This window comes from Peromyscus californicus, unplaced genomic scaffold (genome assembly GCF_007827085.1).
Source record: "Peromyscus californicus insignis strain IS unplaced genomic scaffold, ASM782708v3 Scaffold_14__1_contigs__length_90479793_seg_2, whole genome shotgun sequence".
Taxonomy (NCBI): domain Eukaryota; kingdom Metazoa; phylum Chordata; class Mammalia; order Rodentia; family Cricetidae; genus Peromyscus; species Peromyscus californicus.
Genome location: NW_026294436.1, coordinates 36,202,869 through 36,227,494, shown reverse-complemented (window position 1 = coordinate 36,227,494; position 24,626 = coordinate 36,202,869). Strand labels below are relative to the sequence as shown.

The following is a 24,626-nucleotide window of genomic DNA, read 5'->3' as shown; positions in this document are numbered from 1 at the left end:
TATGGTGCATCTTTCATGAATTATCATTTTACATTTTCATACTTGTTATTCAGGTCAAAACAGAAGCTGCAAAATGATTTTAAAGAACCTCTTTATCAAGTTTAGAGCTGAAACTGTTTGTATAGCTTCATTCACATTTCTATGATCTTCAACTTTTTAATCCGTACATATAGAAGACTGGAACAAATCACCCTAAACTCTCTGGATTTTTGAGGTTAATTGATAAAAATGCACAATTATAATAATGCTTTTTCTCTGGTCCTTTTATGCCAAAACTAAATTTAAATATCAAAATATCACTTGATATTTTGAAAGGGAAAGCCTGTAAATAAGCCAGATAGTTAAATTTTACCTACATGTGTAACTATAGAAACAATATATATAAATACGTATCTATAAACTTTGTTTATAAGTTTGTTACTTCTATAAACTATCATCAAAGACATTAACTTATACTTAGTAAGTAAAGCCATTTGAATTTTGCTTCTGGTAACTTCTGCTAAGAAGCTTATCAGAGACTTTTAGGCCAATGCCCTTACTTTTAATTACTAGCCTAGATTGAAGCATCCTTAATGAAGTCCAGTGGGCCGTCCCAGAGTAGTGCTGTCTAATAAAATGCAGTATGAAACCCACATGCAATTGTTCAGAAATGTAGCCATGTAACTCAAAATATGCAGAGTATTATCATTCAAGCATGTCATTAGTAAAAAAATAGCACTCTTTAATTTTTAAATTTAAATGCATATCAATAAAATGAAATCGCCGGGCGGCGGTGGCACACGCCTTTGATCCCAGCACTCAGAAGGCAGAACTAGGTGGATCTCTGTGAGTCTGAGGCCAGCCTGGGCTACCAAGTGAGTTCCAGGAAAAGGCACAAAGCTACACAGAGAAACCCTGTCTCGAAAAACCAAAAATAAATAAATAAATAAATAAAAAGAAATCAACTCAAAATTCAGTTGCTCAGTTTAATTAACCACACTTGAGTCACTCAGCAGCCACATCAGGCTACTTAGTAGCTACACATTACAGAAAAGATAAAGCAGTTCCTTTGTAGGCATCCTGGTGGTCATTTGTTATGTAAAATTGTCAGGAAACCAAAGTCAGGTGTCAGAGAAGGGTTCAGTGTGGATTTTACATTGACTTCTTTTGGAAGAAGAAGAAACTCATTTTTTTTTCCTTTAAGGGAGCTATATCTACAATGAAATAGTTTCAATAAGATATGAGTTACTAGTTAGATTTGCTTTTAATTTTCAGTTAGTTATATATAGGAAGATAATAAAGACTGCATCCTTTTGGGGAGAAATGGTTTTTATTGCTTAAAATGGCTTATAATTAATATGTATATGATTCCAACATAATTGGTGTGTGGAAATGTGAAAGTCAGGGAAAATGTCATTTTAAATTATAAAAATGCACTTAAATCCAGAGTAAAAAAAAAATTAAAATATAAGTACATTCGACGTATGTGACTCAAATATTTTCTTCTTACTAGATATTCCTAACTTTTCTGGCTGCTCTGAGATTCTCCATTTGTTCTTACATAAAAGCTCAGAAAATTTTCATTTTGAAGAGTGTGACATAAAGAAAGTTGATGCTTTAAACAGAACACCTTTTATTCGTATTGTGGTTTGCACAATTTGAATTGTGTCAATTCACTACTTCTTCCCAATATTGTTTACTAGCCCGTGTTGAGCCTTCACATGTGTTTGTCATGTGGAGTTTTTTCACAAGACGGCATTTCCAGTACTTAGAAAAACATTGTTTACTTTATTAAATATGTTGTTGTAACTACTTCATCCACATATATAGGGTGAAAAGGTAGGGGTCCCTTTTGAGTGTCGGATACTTTTTAGAGCTGAATTCAGTTTTAGGATGAGTTTGGGCTCTGAAGGGATCTTACTGTGGCAGATCCATCTGGAGTAGTTTAAAGACTGCTCCTGGTAATGTTTAGGGACACCTGAGGACTTAGCCACGGATGCCCCTAGGGAAAATGTGTGCTGAAGTCGAAGGGTTCGAGTGTCCTTTGTGCACTAACTGATCAAGGTAACTGAGTCTTCCTAGTCCTGTGTCCCTGGAGATCTGTTAGGTCTACAGAGAGAACACTCTTCCTGTTTTCTTAGTACCAGATGACAGTAACTAAGGGACAGTTAATATCTCAGGTACCAGTTACTAACACTAGTAGTGACTATTTTTCACTTCTGAACTCTACACTCATTCAAGGTCATTTATTGCAATAAGAACCACTCAAATACTGTTATAGAAAAGAAAATATATAAAGTACCCTTAAAATGCAAAGCATTTGGAGTGTATCTGAAGAGTGAGTAGGCCAGCAAACCACAGACAAAGAGCAAGTTTGAAAGAGGGGAGGGCATATTATCTCAACCTGAGGAAGAATAAAATTTATCCATAAGTACAGAGTTTTTCCAGTTCTGTATCAATTTATGTCTTTTTCATCCTCTCTTCACTAAAGGGATTAATCTGGTAGCAAAGTGACAGAAAATAAAAGTGAAGAGTGATTGTTTGGTTTTTAAACTCCTAAAGTCACTTAGGACAAAAATACTCATTTCTTCATACAATGATTTCATCTTGCTTTCTGCTCAACAGGGTGGTGGTGATTGTCCAGAAATGAGTATCGGAGCTATAAAAATTGCCTTGGAAATTTCCCTTCCTGGTTCTTTCATCTACGTTTTCACTGATGCGCGATCCAAGGATTACAGACTCACTCATGAGGTGCTGCAGCTCATTCAACAGAAACAATCCCAAGTAAGTAGGCATTGTCCCCAGACCTGCTTGTCTGAACAGGTCTTTTGAGTATTCTCTTTTGATTATTCTCTGTGTGATAAATATCAATAGTCATAGCCATTTAACCACATATCTACCAACATAGTATGTACATGTTATCTAATTCTAATGTAGTAAATCCATATTTATCAATAGCATATTGATACTTTGGTTTTGACTACAAGGAAGAAGTAATTACAGATTAATTAAAGTACTTATTAACATCTTATATTGGTTAAGTCTATATTTCAAACGCCACTTTTTATGGAGAGTCTTTCCTGGGTTATATACTTAGTATTACCAGTTAGTTATTGACATGCAACAAAACTCAGCATAGCATTTTACTTTTCCCATGCTAGCACACTTTAGTTAACCTAGGCCACTAATGCTTACCTAGGAATGTTTAGGTCTAGGAATGTTTAGGTGCTTTGAGTATATTGACTTTTCTTTACAGATTTCTTTTAAGATTAAGGAGGTCAATTTAGGCATGCCCTTCGTGTGGCCATGGCAGAAACACAGCTTGAACAGAAATGCAAAAGACCTTTTGAGTTGAAGCACAGAACTTACAGAATGTTTCTTCTGCCTCAAGCTTTTGACCAGTTAAGCCAGATGGCCAAACTCAGATCCAAAGATGACAATATAAACACTACCTCTTTAATAAGAAGCTCTTCGAAGTTCTTTGCAATGTGTATGGATGCACGATGAGATAAGGAGTTGAGGTTACCGGGTAAGCTAGCATAGTTGTGGTCTCACTTCAGTTGCCAAACTTGGTCTGAAATATAAGTAACTATGTTCCTGAGCAGGCCCGTGGTTAACCAGAGTATCAGGTTAATAATTATCATACGCATTTACATCATATTTACCTACTAACATGTTAACACGTCATAGGTGCTAATCAATATCTATTGATTTCTGGAAATCTATCAAACTCTCTTCTGTCTTTACAAATCCCAGGTGGTGTTTGTGCTCACTGGAGACTGTGATGACAGGAATCATATTGGATACAAAGTCTACGAAGAAATTGCGTCTACAAGTTCTGGTCAAGTGTTCCATCTGGACAAGAAGCAAGTGAATGAGGTCAGTCTAGTAAAGCAGGTCTACTTTGTTGGCTACTTTGTGAAAATCAGCTAGGCCATTTCAACTGTTATGAGTTTGAGTTCTAAAACAGCTGTAGCCTGCAGATGTTATCCTTAAGCCTTACATGGGTCAATAGCTAATGAACTGACATGAACTGATGTTGAGACAGATTCATTTAATATTAATTTCCAAATTGAATAATGTTACAGCAACAAGACATTTAGGCGCTAAAGATCTCACATTCACTTAGTTTAATAAAATCTCTTCGTACTTCATGTTGTTTGAAAAGTGAGTTGGTGTTCCTGATGAATAACTTTCAATTAACAGGTAAAATTAGGCTTGGGCCTGTTATTGAAGTTGAATGTGAGAAAATTATCAAGCAAAATTCCAATGAGGTTTATTATCCAATGCTAAAAATCCAAAATCTATGACCAATAACTATAGAGTTAGAAAAAGACTGACCAAAAAATTCTGTAAATCATTGTACGAAAAATGTATTGTTTGAGAAAATTCTTGAAATGGGTCTAATTGTTATGATTTTTCTTTCCTTCTATTATCTTGCCTCAGCTTCACTTGTCATAATAACATTTTATTTACCTATTAATTTATCTATTTGACTTCTACTTATGTTTCTAGGAACTTGCTAGAACAAAGATAAAGTTTGAGAGAGTATAATTCATATTTAACTTATTTGGTCTTTGGATCTGTACAGTATCTACAGACTTCCTGACAGATATCTTTGTGTTTTGAATGAGATGGCTCAGGAGCTCTCTTCTAATCAAAATGCTCACTATATCACAGTGGAATGAATACAAAAAAAATCACAACTTTTCAGAAGAAACAATTCAGTAAAAATACTTTTATCAACTATTTATGAGACAAACCTGAATAGTTACTTTAAAAGTTTTCTTAGAAGACATATCTGTTGAGGGGGCAATAACTTGAGCTCATCTTATGTCCCCATGAGTGATCATAAACTCCTGAACAATGCCTAACAACTACAAGATGGTCCCTTGTAGTTAATTTGAAAAGAGAAAACAAAAACATCCAAAGGAGAAGTAGGAAGCCTGGGGCAGAACTAAGGAAGAGTACAGGGCTCCCAGGAGCTGAACATCTTGTCTCATCCCATACACTGTGATAATAGGCTGAGAAAAGTTCTCCTTGAAAGAAATGAAAAGCTTGCGGGTTGAAGTTGTTTTAAACCTAGATCCTGGAAGACCTTAGGGCACGTTCAGGATCTCCTGCACAGGGGGGACAGGTGAGGAGTCAAATTATTGTTTCTTGTATCAGTGACAACACTGCAGCTTAAGGTTGGATGCGATTGTGAGTCAGAGGTGATGATGATGTTCACTGAGACAGAATGTGTATAGAAAACTGCAGCAGTGCCTGGTGGTCACGCAGTTCACAGCTAAAGGTACCGGGGAAGAGAAGATATTAGAAATGAGCACACAGGACTTGGAGAGTCCTGGAAAGAACAGGGCTTCCATCTCATTGGTGAGCAGTCAAATACAGTGTATGGTCTTCAAAAACAAGAGAAGAGTCACAGAATTTTTAGCAGCTGAGTTCCAGACCAATGGGGAAAAAAAAAATCAACTCACTCATTTATTACTTTTGTTTCCCAGAACATCAACTGATAGTAAGATTTTTAAATTTACTTATAGAAGGATCAGGATTTTTTTTAAAAAATGCTAAAATTGTCCTTTTTATTTTATTGACTTATTTATTATAAAATAGAGTTTGATAGGAGCAAGGATGAGTCTTGGCTTCTCTGTCAGTCAGTGCCTCTCCAGTCCCCTTGCTGATTAATTCAGGAAAGGGTGTGATGTTTCTTTTATTATAGATCAATGAGATTCAAAGGCATTTTGGTAGAAGTGACTCAGAAATTCTCTCCTCCTAGGTCTTGCCATGCATACTCCTGAATCCTGATCTGATGCTGGCAGCTTGCCAGTTAAACAACTAAAGGATGCTGAACAGCTAAGAAAGCCCAGTCTCTGGGTTCAGTCTCCTAGCTCCTTTTAATGCTAAGTGTCTGTAGTTATGGAAAGGATGCTTTTCTTAGGCCAAGTGAGTTGTCAGTTACATAAAATTGAACAAATCCAGAAATCTTATATTTCTTTGTGACATGGGCTTTGTGATGGCTATCTGCCTTGTTTACAAAATGGAGATAATAGAATTTCAATTTGTGTGGGGGGGACTATGACATTAAAAGAGAATGTGGGAGACATGTTCTGTACAAGGTACTGTACAGGGCATGTGATGACTAAATGCTGACTGGTATTTTTTTGGCCCCCAAATATATTTGAATGCTTAGTCATTGGGGAGTGGCACTGTTTGAGAAGGATTGGGAAGTGTGGCCTTATTGGAGGTGGGCTTTGAGGTTTCCAAAGCCCATGCTAGGTCCGGTTCTCTCCCCCTGCCTGGATGTAAAGCTCTTCTCAGCTACTGCTCCAGCACTGTGCATGCATCCATACTCCCTATCACGATGATATTGGACAGAACCCCTGACACTGTAAGCAAGTTGAATCGAGTGCTTTCTTTTGTAAGAGTTTACCGTGGTCATGGCGTCTCTTCACAGCAAAAGGAGAGTGACTAAGACAGGCACTCTAACTCTGGGGTGCCGCTTTGCCTTTTCACTGAGGGCATTGTGCTACCACGCCTGCTGGAGAACTGACAGCCGAAAAGAGCCCTGAGTGGGAGGACCCAGGAAGAGCTGGGAGTTTTCTTTTTCTCTGGTTCATGAGTGAAGATGTGAAGGTTTGCTGAAACTGTCCAAATCAATATGTACCATAAAGAAAGCCACCAGAATGGAAGATTTGTTAGTAGGAAGCATTGTAACATTGGCCAGACAGGACTTGCAAAAAGGTGGGATAGTAAGTTAGTAATTTTTCTTTTTTAATTGTTCTAAATTCTTTTATTTTATAAATGCTACAAATTCTGAGGGAAAATAGATGCTTTCATGCTGTGCACTCATTTAACAGTTACAAAACCCCAGACACTAAGTCCTTGCATTTTATTCATGAGAAAATTTTCATGTACTCTTTCTAAAGGAGACTTGAGTTTTGTGTGTTTTCCTTCATCACCTACTTAACCAGTCTCAGAAACTAGTGGGAGTGCAGCTTCAGTTCATTTGAAGTTTTCATTTTCTGTTCTTTTAGGAGGGATATATGGAGGAACTAGGTATCTTATCTTTCATCTATATTTAACATAAAAGGAAATCCAAAGTGGAATTATTTGGCTGAATACCAGTGAGCTCTAAATCACTGTGTGGTGGTTTTTGTGTCTTGAAAACACAGGTTAAGATACATATCTTACTTCACCTTTGAAGACAGAACGGGAACCAAGCTTTATGGTACCATTTCATTTACTTGAAAGCTGGGTGGTTGTCATTCTAATTAATGCTTGCTTTGATATAAAAAAAAATGTCAAAGGCTATATGCTGTGTCAGAGAAGCAAGCAAAAAGTATGCGTTAAGTCATTCACCTGTCCTGAGTTCCCCAACCTTTCTCCACACTTCCCACAGTCACGACCTCTACCATCTCACCCTCTTTAAAAAGGTCTTTCTGGATATCTCAGCCTGGTGGGCTTCTCTCAGTCTCATAAGTGTCAACATCCCTGTAGATGTTATATCTCACTGACAGAGTTATCAGTACCCATTGCAGTAGAGGACATGATTTACTCAATGGGACCAAAGGCTGTTTAATGAATGGCGGTATGCCACAGTTTGGGCAGGCCTAAGGGTAGCCATCACGTAATAATGAAGCACAAAGGATGTAGCAAGAAGTATCTACCTATATTCTCCCTGAGTTTGAAGAAGAGGAAGAAGAAACTTATAACATTACCCAATGAAACACAGACTGATGATGACTCACGAAGAATTGTGCCCTGGGGTAGGCAAACTGAGTCCCTGTGGGATAAATATCAAACCCCTTTATATTTCCCTAAATATCACCGGACTGCAGGTTTCAGGGGTCCTGTTGAGGCAGTGACTAAGATAAGCATCCCAGGGCGTGGAAATGGTTCAACAATTGTTCTAGAGGGACAAAGATGCACAACAAACAGTACTGTGTGGTAGGTCACCTTTCGGGCTGCCGACCTTGGTTCACACCTCAGGCATGAGACCTTAAACAAGTTAGACAATTTTCTATGTTTCAGTTGTATTTTTTAACTGTGAAATGAGAAAAATACCATCAGTATGACATTGTGCGCTTTTTCAGATGAAGATGTATAAATAAACATTAAATAGTTTTTTTTTAATTTAGTGACGTATTCTCGTTCAAATATTCTAGTGATGTTATCTTTAAAGTGGTACATCCCAAACCACAGAAACATACACTGTGTGTGTGTGTTGTATCTGCAATGAGAGATCAAGGGTGGTATGCTGCTTTGGAAATTCTGGGGCACCTGGATTCGAACGACCTCTCTGCCTTTAGCTAGAAGGACACCTGTAGGAAAACTTTTCTACAGCCTATCTGGAATTATGTTCACTCATGTGAACAGGGCACAGCCATTGCCTCATCGTGCTATTATAAAGATGAAAGAAAATGAGAAATATTTACAGTGAGCTACATAGAATTCCATGGAAATGGAAACAGCCATCTGGTCTGAAAGTCCTTAAAGGTAGGGGTTTCTCCCTTTGTTCAAGAGGATGTCAACAGTTTACCTGGATGACACCCTGATCCTATAGAGTCATCCGAAGGATAATGCTACTGGGGAGGTGTCATCTTCCTAGGTAAATGCTTAAAGGGGAGTAGACCCAGAACTACTGAAGAGTCCTAGAAGACTCTTAATCTCATACCTTGCATTTAAAATTTGCTGTACTCTTTATCACAGTACTAAAACTGTTAAAAGATGAAGAATTTAACTGCTTATGGAAAGAATGATAACATGATAATAATAGTGATAGTGATAATAATAACTCTGACAGAGGGATTGTTGTGTCCTATGCCTTCTGATGGGTGCCTTCCTTTAATCGCCATCCGAGCTAGGTTGTCTCGGAAACTCTGGGAAGAACAAAGTTCAGTCTCCTACAGTCTTCTGGGGTTGATGCCTGTAGGTGCCGTCACTGAGAGGGATAGGAACAGGCATCAAAGCTCTGGATAGTCTGTAAGAGAAGCGAGGTGAAGGGCTGGGGGTGCATCACGGGGCTGAGCTGGACAGGTCCACGGGTTCCTGTGCTGGGCATCGGACAAGAAGATCCTCTATCCTCACTGTGCCATGAACTGGGACCTTTCATTAAAGATAACATTTCCCCTATCCCCACTGAAGAACGTCCGATGGGAAGTGCGGAAGTGATCTCACTAGGCATTTCAAGGAAATAACTAAAGTGAGAAAAATGAAGTGACAACCTGTGAAAAGTCCGACAGCCTGGCAACAAAATGCCTCACAGGTTAGAGATCATCTGGCTTTAGTTTTCCCTGCTGGGTCTGCACTCATGTTCCCTGAGTTCAGTACTTAGACCAGAGAGACTATAAACTTTGCTAGAGTATGAATTTGGCACAGCCGTTTCTTGCTATTTTGGCCAACAGCTACTTTTGACTAGAATGTGGAAGAGCTCTCTCCCTATGGGCTTAATTGCGAGAATTGTTTCAGATAATTAGTGATGTGAAATGAGGTATCTGCCATTTTGTTCTTCTCTACTCTGAAGTTCACTCCAGATACCATTTCAAAATATAGCCTTCCTGCTGACCTTGAAAATTAGTAGAAACGAGTGTTTCCTCTGGAGTTTGAAAATGTATCAGAGACAGATGTCACATTCTAGAAAGTGACAGGAAATGTGTGGAGATGATGTGAAAATGTTTCCAGCAACCCTTCTTTGAATTCACCTAATTAAACGTCAAAAATAAAGTGCAGAGCTCAGAGCTGATCCATTAAAATGATGTAGATACTGTGTCCGTATCCACAAACACATCAGGCAGCACCATCTACCTAGTGCCAAAGCAATGTTTTCCTTGTTCCGGTGTCGTGTTCAGGTTGACATTTGCCTGGGTGATTGCTTTAGGAACACATGCTCCAGGCACCTGGGAAAGTTTTTATTGGTTACTAGTATGGCTAAATAAAGCCACATGTATGTTGCGTTTCCATTTGTTTAGTTAGAAGAAAAATTAAAACCGTTAATTTATTATTAAAAGTATCCATTGACCTTAGTCTTAAGAACATGTGGATTTTTTCATAGTGACATTTGAAATATACATAGTACATAATATTCAACAAAAAATGGTGGGAGGATGTGATGGTTCTCATCAGAGTCTCACTTAGGTTAAATACACCAAAAGGGAAGCATGCTCGCCCTGTTGTGTGAGCAACAAGTGGGAGCAGAGGAGATGGGAGCGGAGAACATGTGGTTTAGGAGAATGAGCCTCTGCCTTGTTTCCTGGTTTTGTGTATTTTTTCTGAGAACTGTTTGAAGCTTGCCTTAGGAACTGCAGCCATACATTTTGTCATGAGCAGTGAGGTCCCCGAGAGTGAGTAGAACTCACGGCCTTTGAGACCTAAGTCTGAATAGGAAAGTCATCCCACAATCCCTCAAAGAGACAGCCATGGTATCCAAGCTCACAAAATGCAGAAAGTAGAATGGATACCCCTCAGTAATACATCTTATTAAGACACACACACACACACACACACACACACACACACACACACGCAAGCACTCATGCACGCATGCACGCACACCAAACCAACAAGCAAGAAAGAAAGAAAGAAGAAAGAAGAACCATCTCAACACAGGAAGTATTTGACATAAATACCTGGAGGAATATTTCTTAGAAGGGAAAAGAAATGTCGTTTGAGGATAAACTGGCCAGTGACTTGCGTGGTTTTTACAGGACCAAAACAAACAGGAAAAGAAACAAATCTGTCCATTTAGCTGATGCTATTTTGATTAGAAGCTAAAATAAACTATCAAGTTCAACTATGTCAGTGCTAACCAAACCAAATCGATTTCTTGCATAGCTGCTTCTGATTTATAAGATCCTCTAACTACCACAGTTACTGCGTCTTTTAAAGTGTCTGAAAAATGCATTTAAACTCCACATGGCTTGAAGGAGGTTAGCCATCTTGCCCATTTAGTGGCTGAGTTTCTCTCTTTCTTTTTAATTGGCACTGTAATGGAAAATACAGATTTGAATGGAGAGAAGGCTGTCACGCATGTGTGTCATCTAGAATTGAAGCAGCTAGTTAGCAGTGAATCGCTCTTGAAGAGTCAACCCAGGGGGACCTGCAAAGGGCACGAGGAACTCAGAGAACACTAACGGTGCTGAGACAAATATTATTTTAATGAGCCATTTTGTACACAGGCTCAGAAATTTGGATATGCCCTTTTATATTTTATATATTAAATTTTAAATCATTGCTTTCTAAAGCTTTTTGTTTAGAAAAAGCACACACCAATGGTAGAATAAAAAGCATTTTTTCCTATTGGTTCAACATAAATAAAAATGTCCATCTGGGACAATCTAGTTTTTGCCTCTTATTTTTCCATAGTAAAGAGGTGATGGAAAAGTTAAAGAGTCAACATAAGGGGTGTTTTGTTTGAGTACTGTCTCTGTGACCTAGGATAAGTAAACAGAATGAGGCCATGCTTCATATACTTTCCCATTTCCTTATGCATTCCTAACATGAATGGACAGTGATAGGGTTATGGAAGGGAAGGCCTGAGAAAGGCTATGAATTCTTTAGAAAGAACTATGGGACATTTGGCTTACGAGTGGCTTTGTGATAAAAATTACAAACTGGATTTTTGTTCTTTTTTGCAGTAGAACAATGAACGTCAAAGTCATATAGCATATTATTTAAATAACTTTGCTGAGTAAGGAAGGAAAATAAAAATCCTGTAAAGTTCTTATGATTTTAAATAGACATGGTTTATTTACACTAAAGCATCTTTGAATCATTTTGTGTTTTTATTATGAAGTTAGAAAAAAGATACATAGATTGAAATAAGTAAGTCTTTAGGACTGGGCAGTGATGGTACACACCTTTAATCCTAGTACTCGGGAGGCAGAGGCAGGTGAATCTTTATAAATTTGAGACTAGCCTGGTCTATAAAGTGAGTTCCAGGACAGGCACGGCAATACAGAGAAACCCTGTCTTGAAAAAACAAAAAACAAAAAACAAAAAAAACAAAAAAACTTTAGGAATTAATGACAATATTTGTGAAAATTTGGTCGTGGTCCTTTTAATGATATTCATTATATTACTCTAACTCAGTAATATAACAACTGATAGTAAATAATAGTAAATGTAATTATTTATTTAAGCAATGTTTATTAAAATTTTGTATCTGCTAAGACTGCAGTTAAAAATATTCATAAGTATATGCATATTTCTGCATATTTCTTGAAAAGTTTGTAAGAAACAATTGTACCCAAATATGTTTCAGTGGCAATCACTTGAGAGTATGATCATAGATAATTTTTTAAAATTTATTTTGTATCTCTGTTGTACACGTACATGTTTATGTGAGTGTGGGTGTGTGGAGGTGCACGTACATGTGTGTGAATGTGGAGCCAAGAGGTGGACATCAGTGTCTTCCTCAATTACTCTCTACCTTATCATTTGCTACAGGGTCTCTCACTTGATCTGGATCTCATCTCATTTGAGGTGACAGTTGCCAGGACTATGCCTGGGTTTACATGGGTGCTGGGAACCTGAACTCAGGTCCTCATACTTACACAGCATACCCTTTACAAACCGAGCCAGGTCCCTATTCCCTGTTATTTCTTTGTGGTTTTTCATGTTTAAAATGAGGGTTATTTTAACAATGAAAAACATTGAAGGCATTTCCACGAAGAAGAAACCACGAACCAACTTCTAACTTCTGTTTTTGTTTCTTTCTCTTGTTCAGCCCTTCTGCTCACCAGACGCTCTGAGCAGTGATTACTCCTTCTGTCCTCACATACTTACACATTCTGTAATCTTTGACTCCTACCCAAATCCAAATTGCTGTGCGCATGTGTTCCAAGGCTCTCATGTCAGCCTGTCCTTTCCTTTGTAGAATGTGACCTTGTGAACAGTTCTGCTTTGTGAAACCCTCCTACCCTGAGCGTCAATTCTATGATGTTCTTCCTCCAAACAACTCCATCCTCTCTCCACTCCCTGCTGCGATTTCCTACTTAGCAATAATTGCTTGTATTAAATATTTCTCTGCCTGCTAGAGAGCCAGATGTTTAGTAGATCTGAGAATGCTTAATATCAATCAAGTGAGTAATTAGAGAGAGGAAAGAGGGTATTGAAGTTTAAAATTTGCATTCAGAGAAACTGGAATAAATTTGTGACCTACTACAAAGTGTTAGTTTTTGGGGAATTGCCTTGCAGAGATCGCTCTCTCATATGTAGGGATGGCTTATACCCAAGTATAGTAGGTACAGCATAAGCTGGGATGTAGAGTCCAGGCCTAAGATTGGCCTAGAATCTAGGTTCAGAACTCTATAGTATGACTTTCCACCATGGAATGAAACTGTCTTTAACGGAATCTCTGGGAACCTTCTGGAACTTTAATGGACTCACTTGATTTTGCCTGTTCATCAGATGATACTGTCTTTTGAATACACAGAACTAAAAAAAAAATTTTTTTTTCCCCAACAGGGTCTCACTATGTAGCCCTGATTGGCCTGGAACTCACCATGTAGACCAGACTGGTTTCAAACTCATAGAGATCTTTCTGCTTTTTCCTTCTGATTTCTGGGATTGCACCACTAGGCCTGGCTTTGAGGTTCAGTTTTTAAGACTGTTTCTACCACTGGATGCACTTTTCACTTGGCTTGAAAATTCCTTACATTTCCTAAGAGGATAATGAATAATATGTAGAGATGTCACGTAGAAATTAAACATTTGCTACACAGATTACGTCATGTACTGTAATGAATGTATGATAATGAAGGAGTCATCACTAGTGATAAAGGCATTAACACAATCTGTTATTCTAATGGGAGAAAGCCAGTGAATCAACTGGCAATGGTGAACACTTTTTTCAAAAAAAGTACTAAGCAGTACTGTCTTATACAGATAGTTATGTAAAGATATTCCAGGTAGGAAAAGACCTAGAAACAAGATCAGTCTGATTTTGCTAATGAGTCTTTTTCTCTTCTTTAGGAGATAAATGTCATGTATTCATATATTTTGCTGTAAGATAAATATAAAAAAAGGATAGATATACTGATCCTGGCATCTGGATTTTAATTTTGACTTGTTTTTGTAGTTTCCTCAATTTTTATTAGAAATTTGGGATAAGACATAGGACTGAGTACATTAATTTTGACCAAGAATCATTTATGAATTCAATCTGTAAAATTACACAGAATGAAATTCATCTTCAGATGTTATTTCCAAGATAAACTCAATAGAAAGAGCCAGTTTTTATAAAATATAAATAAGTTTGTACTCTCACCCCAAATTTACCCTGAGTGTGTGTGTGTGTGTTTTATAACTCTGAGGATATTTGCATTAAACCTTTCATATTTCCTTATTTCACTCAATACTCACTTCTTAGCCTTCCTCTCTTAGATGAAGCCTGAGAACTGACATTCAGAATCCATAAGAAAATGTCATTCTTTTTGAAGAGTCCAGCTTAAGAAGACTAGTTGGAAGCTTAGGGAAGACTAGTGGCCTTATTGGAAAACCACTCACGTAGGATTTGGTTTCCAATGCGAATTACCTTTCCTGGGAAGTTTACATTGGCTGTCGTAGAAGATTGGCACACAAACGTACTCTGAAGGGCACATCAACTCATGTGGCTGCTGCACCAGCCACAGTGGACTTCCTGGATGTGCATAATGGGTGTGCAGCCATGCCATGACCCCATGCTAACAGACTAACTGAGCAGTCCCAGCTTTTCTGCCCTGCATGACAGAACTCTAGGGAAAGAATCTGCGATCTTACGATGTTCTCCTCTGATTAAGCAGCTTAGTGGACTGGGGCAGCTTTTGGCTCTTTGAAGGTCCCTTGCACTCAGCTTCTATTGGAAAGTTTGTTTGAAACCTGTTTTCCTTATTAATTTCTGTGTAATTTTTTAGTGTCCTATTGTTTGTTTATAAAGAACCCTGAAAAGTATTGATGTGGGTGGATTACCACAAAGACATTTTTTGAATTAATTTATATAAAACCATGTCTCATTTTCTTATGTAAGAACTTATAACAGTAATAGTGAAATAACATATGTTCTTTGAGACTGAAATACCAATTCAAGTATATTTTTGTGAATGTTCTATTTTATGTTTCTGATGCTAATAATCTACCATCAGTTTGGGTCTCTAACCATAAGAAATAATTATTTATAGTATGTTCAGTATTTCAAAGATTGTAAGAGGGAAATATTTACTTGATTTGACAGAAAACCACAAGGATTTTACACATAATCTCCCCTCATTTACATATATATAAAATGCCCCTCACAGGCGTCTGTGTTGATGATGACTTGAGCTCTCTTGCTGTCACATTGTTCCAGTCCTAGGAACTTCAGGAGGTGGGGCCTCTCTGGAGGAAGTAGGTCACTATCAATAGGTCCCTTGCCCCTTCCTGTTTCCCTTTGCTTCCTGGAAGCCAGGAAGTAAAGGATTTTTCTCCCCTGGGCTCCCTCCTGCAGTTTCTGCTTTGTCAGAGGCCTGGGAGCAGCAGAGTCAGCCAACCACAGACTGATCCTCTCCAAGGTGGCTGAAAGAAAGCTTTCCTTCTGCAAGTGTTTTCTTGGGAAGTTTCCCCCTCTCCTCAAGGTTTGGAGGTCCCACCAACATATCAGATGAGCAAGGGAGTTTATGACTACAGGGAAGGTGGTCTTCCTTTACAGCTTCCAGTACTCATGTGATTCTGTGTTTACTGGGAGCTCCTGTCTGTCTGCTCTTTGTTAGATAGATTGTAAGCTTCTTGGGGACAGAGAGGTGGGAAGTTTGACTTAAACACTTTCAGCATTTTATCACACTATAACATTCAATTCCTGTACTTTTTAAATAGCAAAGAACTGAGTGGATGCAATATATATGTGTGCATGCATATGTGAATGGGAGTGAATGTGTTGGTGTATGTGTGTGTTTGAGTTTGGGTGTGTATGCATATGAATGAGTCTGTCAGTGTACAAATGTTTCCACATGCATGTGTATGTGTCTGTGTGCATATATGTATCTGCATAAGTGTCCGTGTGAGTACGTTTATTTGTGTGTCTCTGTGTATACGTTTGTGTCTGTGTATGTACATCTGTGTCTGTGTGCATCTGCATGTATATATGTATGTATGCGTGTTTGTGTATGTATCTCTGTGTGTATGTGTCTACATGTGTATGTATGTGTGTGAATATATCTTCATATATATGTGTGTATGTATGTAGTTCCTTTACCCCATTATGAACACAAAGGAAGCATGGCTATAATGTTTTTTTTCTTTGTAATTTTTGTTGACTAATCATATTCCTATACATGCTATATATTCTTAATATAAATATTTATATTTAATTCATACAAATTTATATAGATGCAAGTATTCTTACAGATATTAAATAATAAAGTCAAAATGGATTTCACATAAATTAAGATGCATCTATACTAAGTATACATGTTAATGAATTTACACACTTTGGTAACCACTACGATGGTCACAGTAAAGGCCATTTCTATCACTTTAAAATGTCCCATGCACTCTGTGATGCCTAGCTTTCCAGTCCGTCAATCACTGGTTTTCTTTCCATTATGTGATTGGTTTATCTCTTCTAGTTTCATATGAATGGAAACCTTTGGGTCTAGCATTGTTCTGAGCATCACATTTATGGGAGATGCCTATGTTGTGTATGTTTCTTTTGATTTAGTGTACTGCCCATACTGCTGTATATTCCTTTCTCTTCAATGTATTTAATTTTTAATATATTTAAGGCCTATTTATTCCTTTATTGCTGGGCATCTCAGTTGTCTCAGCATTTGCTTGCTTTGGATATGGCATTTATGAGCATCGCTGTGTGGTTCTCTGTGCAGACACATGTTTTCATTTTTCCTGAGTTCGTAATTACGAATCAGTCTGATGGGTTATGTGAAAGTAAATGTTTAACTTTATATGAAAGAGCCAGAGTGTTCTCCAAAGTGATTATACCATTTCATGTGCCTACCAGCAATGTATGAATTCCAGTTGTCCGCATGCTTTGATGGTTAGCTCTTCTGATAGACTTTTTCATTTCATTGTGTTTTCAATTTACATTCATTCAGAAACTGGTGATCTTGAGCATTGATGGTACTACGTCTACCAAATCTGTCATTTTGGCGTTCACTTCAATTGAGTAGTTTCAGATCCTGTTTCCCTGCCGTCATGGTTAGCTTCAGCTGTCAACTTGACACAACTGAGAAGTGCAAATCTCAGTCAAGGGATTGCCTCCTGTGGGCATTACTGAGGGCCTTTTTATATTATTATTATTATTATTATTATTATTATTATTATTATTATTATTAATTTATGTAGGAAGGCCCCAGCTCACTGTGGCCAGTGCCATCCATGAGTAGGTGGGCCTAGGTTACATAAGAAAAGAAGTTGAATAAGTCAGGAGAAACAAGCTAGTTAGCAGCATTTCTTCATGGTCTCCTCCAGTTTGTGCTTCCAGCTCCTTCCTTGAGGTCCTGCCTCTCAGCTTCATGATGGCTTCCCTGTAAGCCAAATACCCACCCCCCCTCCCATTTGCTAAGCTGATTTTTGTCAGGGCTTTATCGCACTAACAGGGAAACAAAGTAGAATACCAGCCCCTTTCTATATCTAGTGATTTTTGGATGGTAGGCTGGGCGTTGTTAATGTTATATTTATTGGTGAGTAGTGGATTTTGTCCTATTTGTCGAGAGTCCTTTAGTTGTCCTATGACATGGGGTTGAACTACTTATGGATTTGTTTGATCTTCATTTGGCCGTGGCTTGGATTTCAAGTTTTTTAGAGTGCTTGCAAAAACCTCTTCTTCTCAGGTTTACTAAATGCTCCTTATGACATGTAGCACTCATGTAGTCTCTGCTGACCTCACCTTGTATTTGACAAGGTCTCTTTACCTCTGTGAAAGAAGGCACACAGTTATTGGATGGACCTGTGTGGGTTTGGGAGTTTTTGTATTATAGGTCTCAAGTATGTTTTCCTTTGTGGACAGAATTTCTGTCCTAATTTCATAAGATATAGCCTATGTGTGTACAGACTGTTACTCAGGCAAATATGGAAGAGGCCTCCAGGACAAATATCTGCATACATTTGCCTTCCTAGCTCCTTCCTTTATTTTTGCACTTAAAATTGTAGGTGTTTCAGTGTTCTCCAACTCAAATCCTTTTGTCTCTTCCACTTAGGTTTCTAGAGTAGACATTGCCTTCTGGCTTGATCTCGTTTTTCATCTCTCGAGGACAGTGTTCCTGTGTTATTGGCTGAATTATGTTTAAGAGCAGTTGTTTTCCACATTTTTCTTAGTGAGTTTAGTTATTTGTAGATGGATAGTTTTAAACTTTGTGCATTCTCATGAAATATAACTGATTTGAGAGTATCTATAGCGTATTTACAAACTAATCAATCAAATACTATTACTTATTTCTAAATGAATTTTGCAGAAAGTGTGTTACAGAGGGCTTTTGTAGACAAACAAACAAAAAAGGCATGGTACCTTTGTGGTGGTCAGAGTGGCTGTCCTTTATGTTATCATATATGTAGATGTAACCAACCGTCTTATTAAATAAGAAACAGAGCCGATTCAGAGAAGAAAGCCAAGAGGTCAGAACTAAGAGCCTTACCCTTCCTGATTCAGTGATCCTCTTCAGCCAAGAGAGCTCTCCGAAAGGGGCCTACTTCCTGTGTGTATGTCTTTATATAGTCTAGCTGTTCTGCCTTCTCATTGGTTGTAAACCCAAACATGTGACTGCCTCGTCACTGCCTGAATGTACCGCCCTCCAGGTCCTTAAAGGCGTGCACCACCGCCGCCACGCACTTGCTATGGCTCTAATAGCTCTGACCCCCAGGCAACTTTATTTATTAACATACAATTAAAATCACATTTCAGTACAAGTAAAATACCACCACACATATATTCATCATTCTGAAAAATATAGCTTATTAAATGGCCTTTTGTGTTTCAAAAGATTGACTACTACTGATTAGGGGAGAGCAATATAAGTTATTATGTACAAATTGGTCAAATAGAGTGATCATAAATGACAGAAGAGCCATCATCTAAAAGTGTTGAGAAACTGAATAATAATAATGTCACACTAATATGAAATATTACATCCTTGAAAAGCTTTTATTTTCTGTTTTGTCTCATTTGTCCTGAGAACTGGGAATATTTTAAGGAATTTGAGAAGTGCAAACATTTTAAAACGAATTAGGAATTTAGTATATAGGAAAACTAAACATGGTTTTTAAAAATGAAGATAGAAATAAAAATAGATGTCTCAATTGGAGTAGGAAAGACTATGGGTTTCTCATATAGAGACAACAGCTATAAATACTGTGATTAATAGTATTTGAAAATTATTGACAATCATTTACAAGCACACCAACCAACATCACTGAAGGAAAGAACCAGGTAATGTTGCCCCATTTTCTTTCTGATATCATGCTACATAGGCGAAAAGTAGGTCTTTTATTGTTAACCCTGATTAAAAAAAAATTTCATCATTTCTTTAAGAGACCAATTTCTCCATGTATTTTCTTCTTCTGAAGCCAGGGGCACAATTGCACTATATGACATTACTGTAGATGACTGTGCCTATATATAGTTCCCTGAATTACACCTTTCAGGGCTTAACTTAGTACCTCCTGCCCTGTAAACAAAACTGATAAACACACTTATATATGTGTCTGTAATGGTATGGGCTATACAGCTTTGGATGAGTAGATCATGCTGGTGCTCAGTGCCAGATGTATGATCCCTTTTCATTTTCTTTACTTCAAGTACAGGAAAGAAAATAGTCAGTCTTCAGTTCACAATCTGTAAAATTTACAAAGATCACTGGGTTCCAATAGTCTCTGTTGCTATATCAACAGGGCGGTGCTTTTCCTATATTATGGCTCAGGGGATGGGTTCCGTGGTGTATGTTAACAAGATCAGTTTAAAAGTAGTGTTTTTGCTTTTTTATAATCAGTGTAAGGGGTTACCAATATAAAGCATTCCTTATAACATATAACAAATGCCTAAATGTCAACATGGTATGTATTCACTTATAGGAGGATACCAGATGTAAAACAAAGGATGACTAGATTGCTACTCACAACTCCAGGGAGGCTACCTAGAAAAGAGGACCCTAAGAAAGACATAGGAATTGCCCAACAGCAGAGCAAACTGGATGTGAGGGGGGTAATGAAGGGCAAGGGTTGAGGGAAAGAGAACTTAGGGGAGCGGGAGATCCCAGCTGGATCAAGAACAGAGAGGGAGAACAAGGAAAAAGAGACCATGATAAATGAAGACCCCATGGGAATAGGAAGAAGCAAAGTGCTAGAGAGGTCCCCAGAAATCCACAAAGATACCTCCACAGTAGACTGCTGGCAATGGTCAAGAGAAAGCCCTAACTGACCTACTCTGGTGATAGGATGGCCAAACACCCTGAGTGCTAAAACTCTCATCCAATGACTGATGCAAGCGGATGCAGAGATCCACGGCCAGGCCCCAGGTGGAGCTCCGGGAGTCCAATCAGCGAGAAAGAGGAGGGATTGTATGAACGAAAATTGTTGAGGCCATGATTGGAAAAAGCACAGGGACAAACAGCCAAACTAGTAGAAACACATGAACTATGAACCAATAGCTGAGGAGCCCCCAACTAGATCAGGCCCTCTGGATAAGTGAGACAGTCGTTTAGCTTGAACCGTTTAGGGGGCCCCCAGGCAGTGGGACCAGGACCTGTCCTTAGTGCATGAGCTGGCTGTTTGGAACCTGGGGCCTATGCTGAGACACTTTGCTCAGCCTTGGTGAAGGGAGGAGGGGACTGGACCTGCCTCAACTGAATCTACCAGGCTGAGCTGAATCCCCAGGGGAGTCCTTGCCCTGGAGGAGATGGGAACGGGGGGTGGGCTGGGGGGAGGGCAGGGGAATCCGTGGCTGATATGTAAAATTGAATTAAATTATAAAATAAAAAAAAGCCTAAATGTCTTTGTGATTATACCCAGAATAATCATTTGCATAACTCAAAAATGAATACTGATTTACTCATTTCTCTGGGCAGCACACTTTGCCAATTTTTTAAATTAATTAATTCAGCAACTTAATTTATATGTGTGTGTGCACACATGTGCATGTGCATTCATGCAGGTAGGTGTGCACACACACATGTGGAGGTCGGGGAACATCTCTCAGGAGTTGCTTCTCTCCTGGGGTTCTGCGGGTCAAACACAGATTGTCACACCTGAGCGCAGTACCTCTGTGTGTTAAGCCTTCTCACTGGCCCACTCTGCCAGATGGTTTAATATTAGTAGGAAGGTTGTTATGTCTAAGGACCTGAGAAGCAAAAGCATAGAGGTAGATGAGAGCAGGAGAGACTGGGAGATTAATACAATTGTCTACATGCTCTAATTCGTAGTGCTGTGTCATCTAAATAAAGGTTAGATCCAACACGCACACTAAGTAAATAAGTACTCAAGAGCACCATTGGTTAGATATTTCTAAGCATTATCTTAATGAATTTTAAGAGAACGTGAGAATGAACATCCTTTGGAATGGCTGAGGATAGTTATTCATCTCACACTTGAAAACACATTCTATCTCTACATCAAAATTATGTTCAAATTTCCAATCTTATTTTAAAAAACTATGTGATTATTTTTTTAGGAATTTATGTTCATTCCATCAAATTTGGTTGTATATCTGGAATGTATCCCAAGAACATGTTGTGTAAAACTTTATTTAATACACTCCCCCAATGTCAGCCCGCCAGCCCAGGTCTGTATCACGTCACACCTGTATTTTAGCAATCATTCCTTTCTCTTCCACTCTTCCCGTCTATGCAAAGCTTCCTCATGCTCTGCTTTCTCTCTTGTTCTAAAAACTGACCCTCACAGCCAACTGAACCATATCCAAATCGTTTTTCTTGGCATTCCAACCTTGCTGTGATCTCTCCTCACCTTGCCATCCAAACATATCTCCAGGTATTTCCCAACACTCCTTTCCACTCTGATTAGTCTTTCTCCTCTGCCTCCACACAGGAGTGGCACACAGCGGCCTCTGCACTTTTCTGCCATTAGTGCTTACTTAACAAGGAACGACCTTGCCTTCCAGCTTTTAAGTTCTTTCAAGGATCACCTTTCGTCCCTCATGACACATGAATTTTCCCCACTGTACTGTATCCCTACTCTTTGTGTGGTGCTATCCTGTTACGACATACTCGCTCATCCATTCTGAGAGTCAACTTTTTAAAAATTAACAGCACTCCTTAAATTTAATTTACTTTATGATTTGCATGTCATATATTGGTTGGTAATGTTTCCCTTTCTAACTGGTGATAAAATAATGGTACATTTTATTATGTGTGGTAACTGGAGTTGAAAAAGCAGTGTTTATATTATTATCTATCATTTCTAGGAGTTTTGTAATATTTCCAAATGGGGAACATGGTGTGTTGTCTACCATCATTGACAATTTTACTACTATGGAAATACATTGTTTTCATATTACCTCTTTTGGATATCCTATAATGCTATATGTATAATTCAGCTTCTTGATTGAAACTAGTAAATTTTATTTCAGTTAAGCTAAATTGATAATGGATATACTGGATATACTTGGTTGGAAAGCATGCTTTAAACAAAATTATGTATTGAGTGTTTTGCCTGAATATATATCTATGCACTGCACTGTGTACAGTGTTCATAGACAATGTCAGGTCCCTGGAACTGGAGTTATAGACAGTGGTTAACAGCCATGTGGATGCTGGGAATCAAACTCAGATCTTTTTTTTTTTTATTAAGAAAATTTTTTCATTCATTTTACACAGCAATCAAAGATCCCCCTCTTCCCTCCTCTTGCCCTCTCCCAGCCTCCCCCTCCCAACCCCCCCCCCACACACACATGGGGGGCATATGGGGAGGCAATAGAGGCAAGTCCAAGCCCTTCACCTGCCTCAAGGCTGCACGCGAGGTGTTCCATCATAGGTAGTGGGTTCCAAAAAGCCCACTCATGCACCAGGGATGGATTCTGATCCTACTGCCAGGGGGCCTCCTAAGCAGATCAGGCTACACAATTGTCTTGCCATGCAGAGGGCCTAGTCCAGTCCCCTGCAGGCTCCACAGCTATTGATCCAACTTTCATGAGTTCCCACCGGTCTGGTTTGGTCTTCTCTGCAGGTTTCCCCATCATGATCCTGATACACTTGCTCATAGAATCCCTCTTCTCTCTCTTTGACTGGACTCCTGGAGCTCTGCCTGGTGTTTGGCTGTGGATCTCTGCATCTGCTTCCATCAGTCATTGGAGAAAAGCTCCGTGATGACAGTTAGGGTATTCACCAGTCTGATTACTAGGGTAAGCCAGTTCAGTTCAGGCACCCTCTCCACTATTTCTAGTAGTCCAAGCTGGAACCCAGATCTTCTAGAAGAGTAGCCAGTACTGCTTAACTACTGAGCTATCTCTCCAGCCCCAGAAGTACTTTTATGAATTATTATTAGTTTTCTTTTATTTCAAACTTCCACTGAGGTATTCTATATATACAAAAAAGTACACATGAGATCACGCATACAACATTAATTCAAACCAAAGTTCCCTGGGGCACCAGCACTCAGAAATGCTGCATGATCAAGACCTCAGAAATCTACCTTCATAGAACCTTCTGGTCACATAGTTTTATTATTATTTTTTGGGGTTTTTTTCTGGTTTGAAAAACAGATTAATTGGTTATGTTTTTCTTTTTGTGTAAATTAAATCATCCAATCTGTGCATTTTAAGTGGCTGGCTTTTGTGTCCAAATTCTATTTCTGAGGTTTGTCTACAACCTTCCATGTAGTTATGAATCAGTTCTTCTCATTAATATGTATTATTCCATCTTATGGATGTATACCACAGCCTGTTTCTCTGCTGTTGGTGTATATTTGGGTAACTTTCAGTTGGATTGACTGTAAGTGCTCTGCTTTTGAGCATGCCAGGGCATGCCGATCACCAGACATATATCCTACCTTCTCTTGGTTATGGATCTATGAGTGGGTCCTAGGGTCTAATTTGTTCACTCCTAGCAGATGCCACCTCATTTCCCCAAAGCTGTTTCCAACTCACACTCCTATCAAGAATCTTCAAGTCCTGGCTGTTCTTTATCTACACCATTCTTGGTGTTTTCTGTCCCGTACTTTGCCATTCGGGCTGACGTGCATGTGGTCATTAGTTTTAATTTAATTACACGTGGGCTTAGCCCTTTTTATTGTATAGACCAAAAAATATGACCAGAAAAATTTGTGAATTTATTCCTTCAGCATGTGGTGACAATTATGGAATATAAGCATTTTAGACTAAGCTGCAGATTTGCATGAAAGTGTCTAATCCAATTAGCAATGCTTACTATGAGTGATTTTTTCTTGACACTAGTGATTAGGCTGTTTCTGGTGATACCTCCCTGTTGACATCTAGCTGGAATCACTGTTGTCTTTGTGAACTTGACCAGTCATTTCATTTAGTCCCTGGAGTTATCTAACTCTTGAGTTGTAGATTAAGTTATGCTAATGCCTGTGAATTGGGGATACTACAGTTTATATTTTACTGGTGGCTGCTTTGGAGTAATATCACTTAATTGTTTTTGCACACTTTGGGTTAGCACTTGCATTATTTATCGGGTTTATAAAGTGAGAAATCAAACATTCGAGTCCCATCCCCC

General features: G+C 38.6%; 1 protein-coding gene across 2 annotated transcripts in view; it reads left to right on the top strand.

The window, feature by feature from the left end:
- Window positions 1-24,626, top strand: part of Hmcn1 (hemicentin 1) — a 442,580-nt gene that overhangs the window by 124,178 nt on the left and 293,776 nt on the right. For both annotated transcript variants that reach the window (XM_052737150.1, XM_052737149.1), the window contains exons 3-4: window positions 2,605-2,763; window positions 3,736-3,858. In XM_052737150.1, the coding sequence (XP_052593110.1) occupies window positions 2,605-2,763; window positions 3,736-3,858 (282 nt within the window). The remainder of the gene's footprint in view (window positions 1-2,604; window positions 2,764-3,735; window positions 3,859-24,626) is intronic.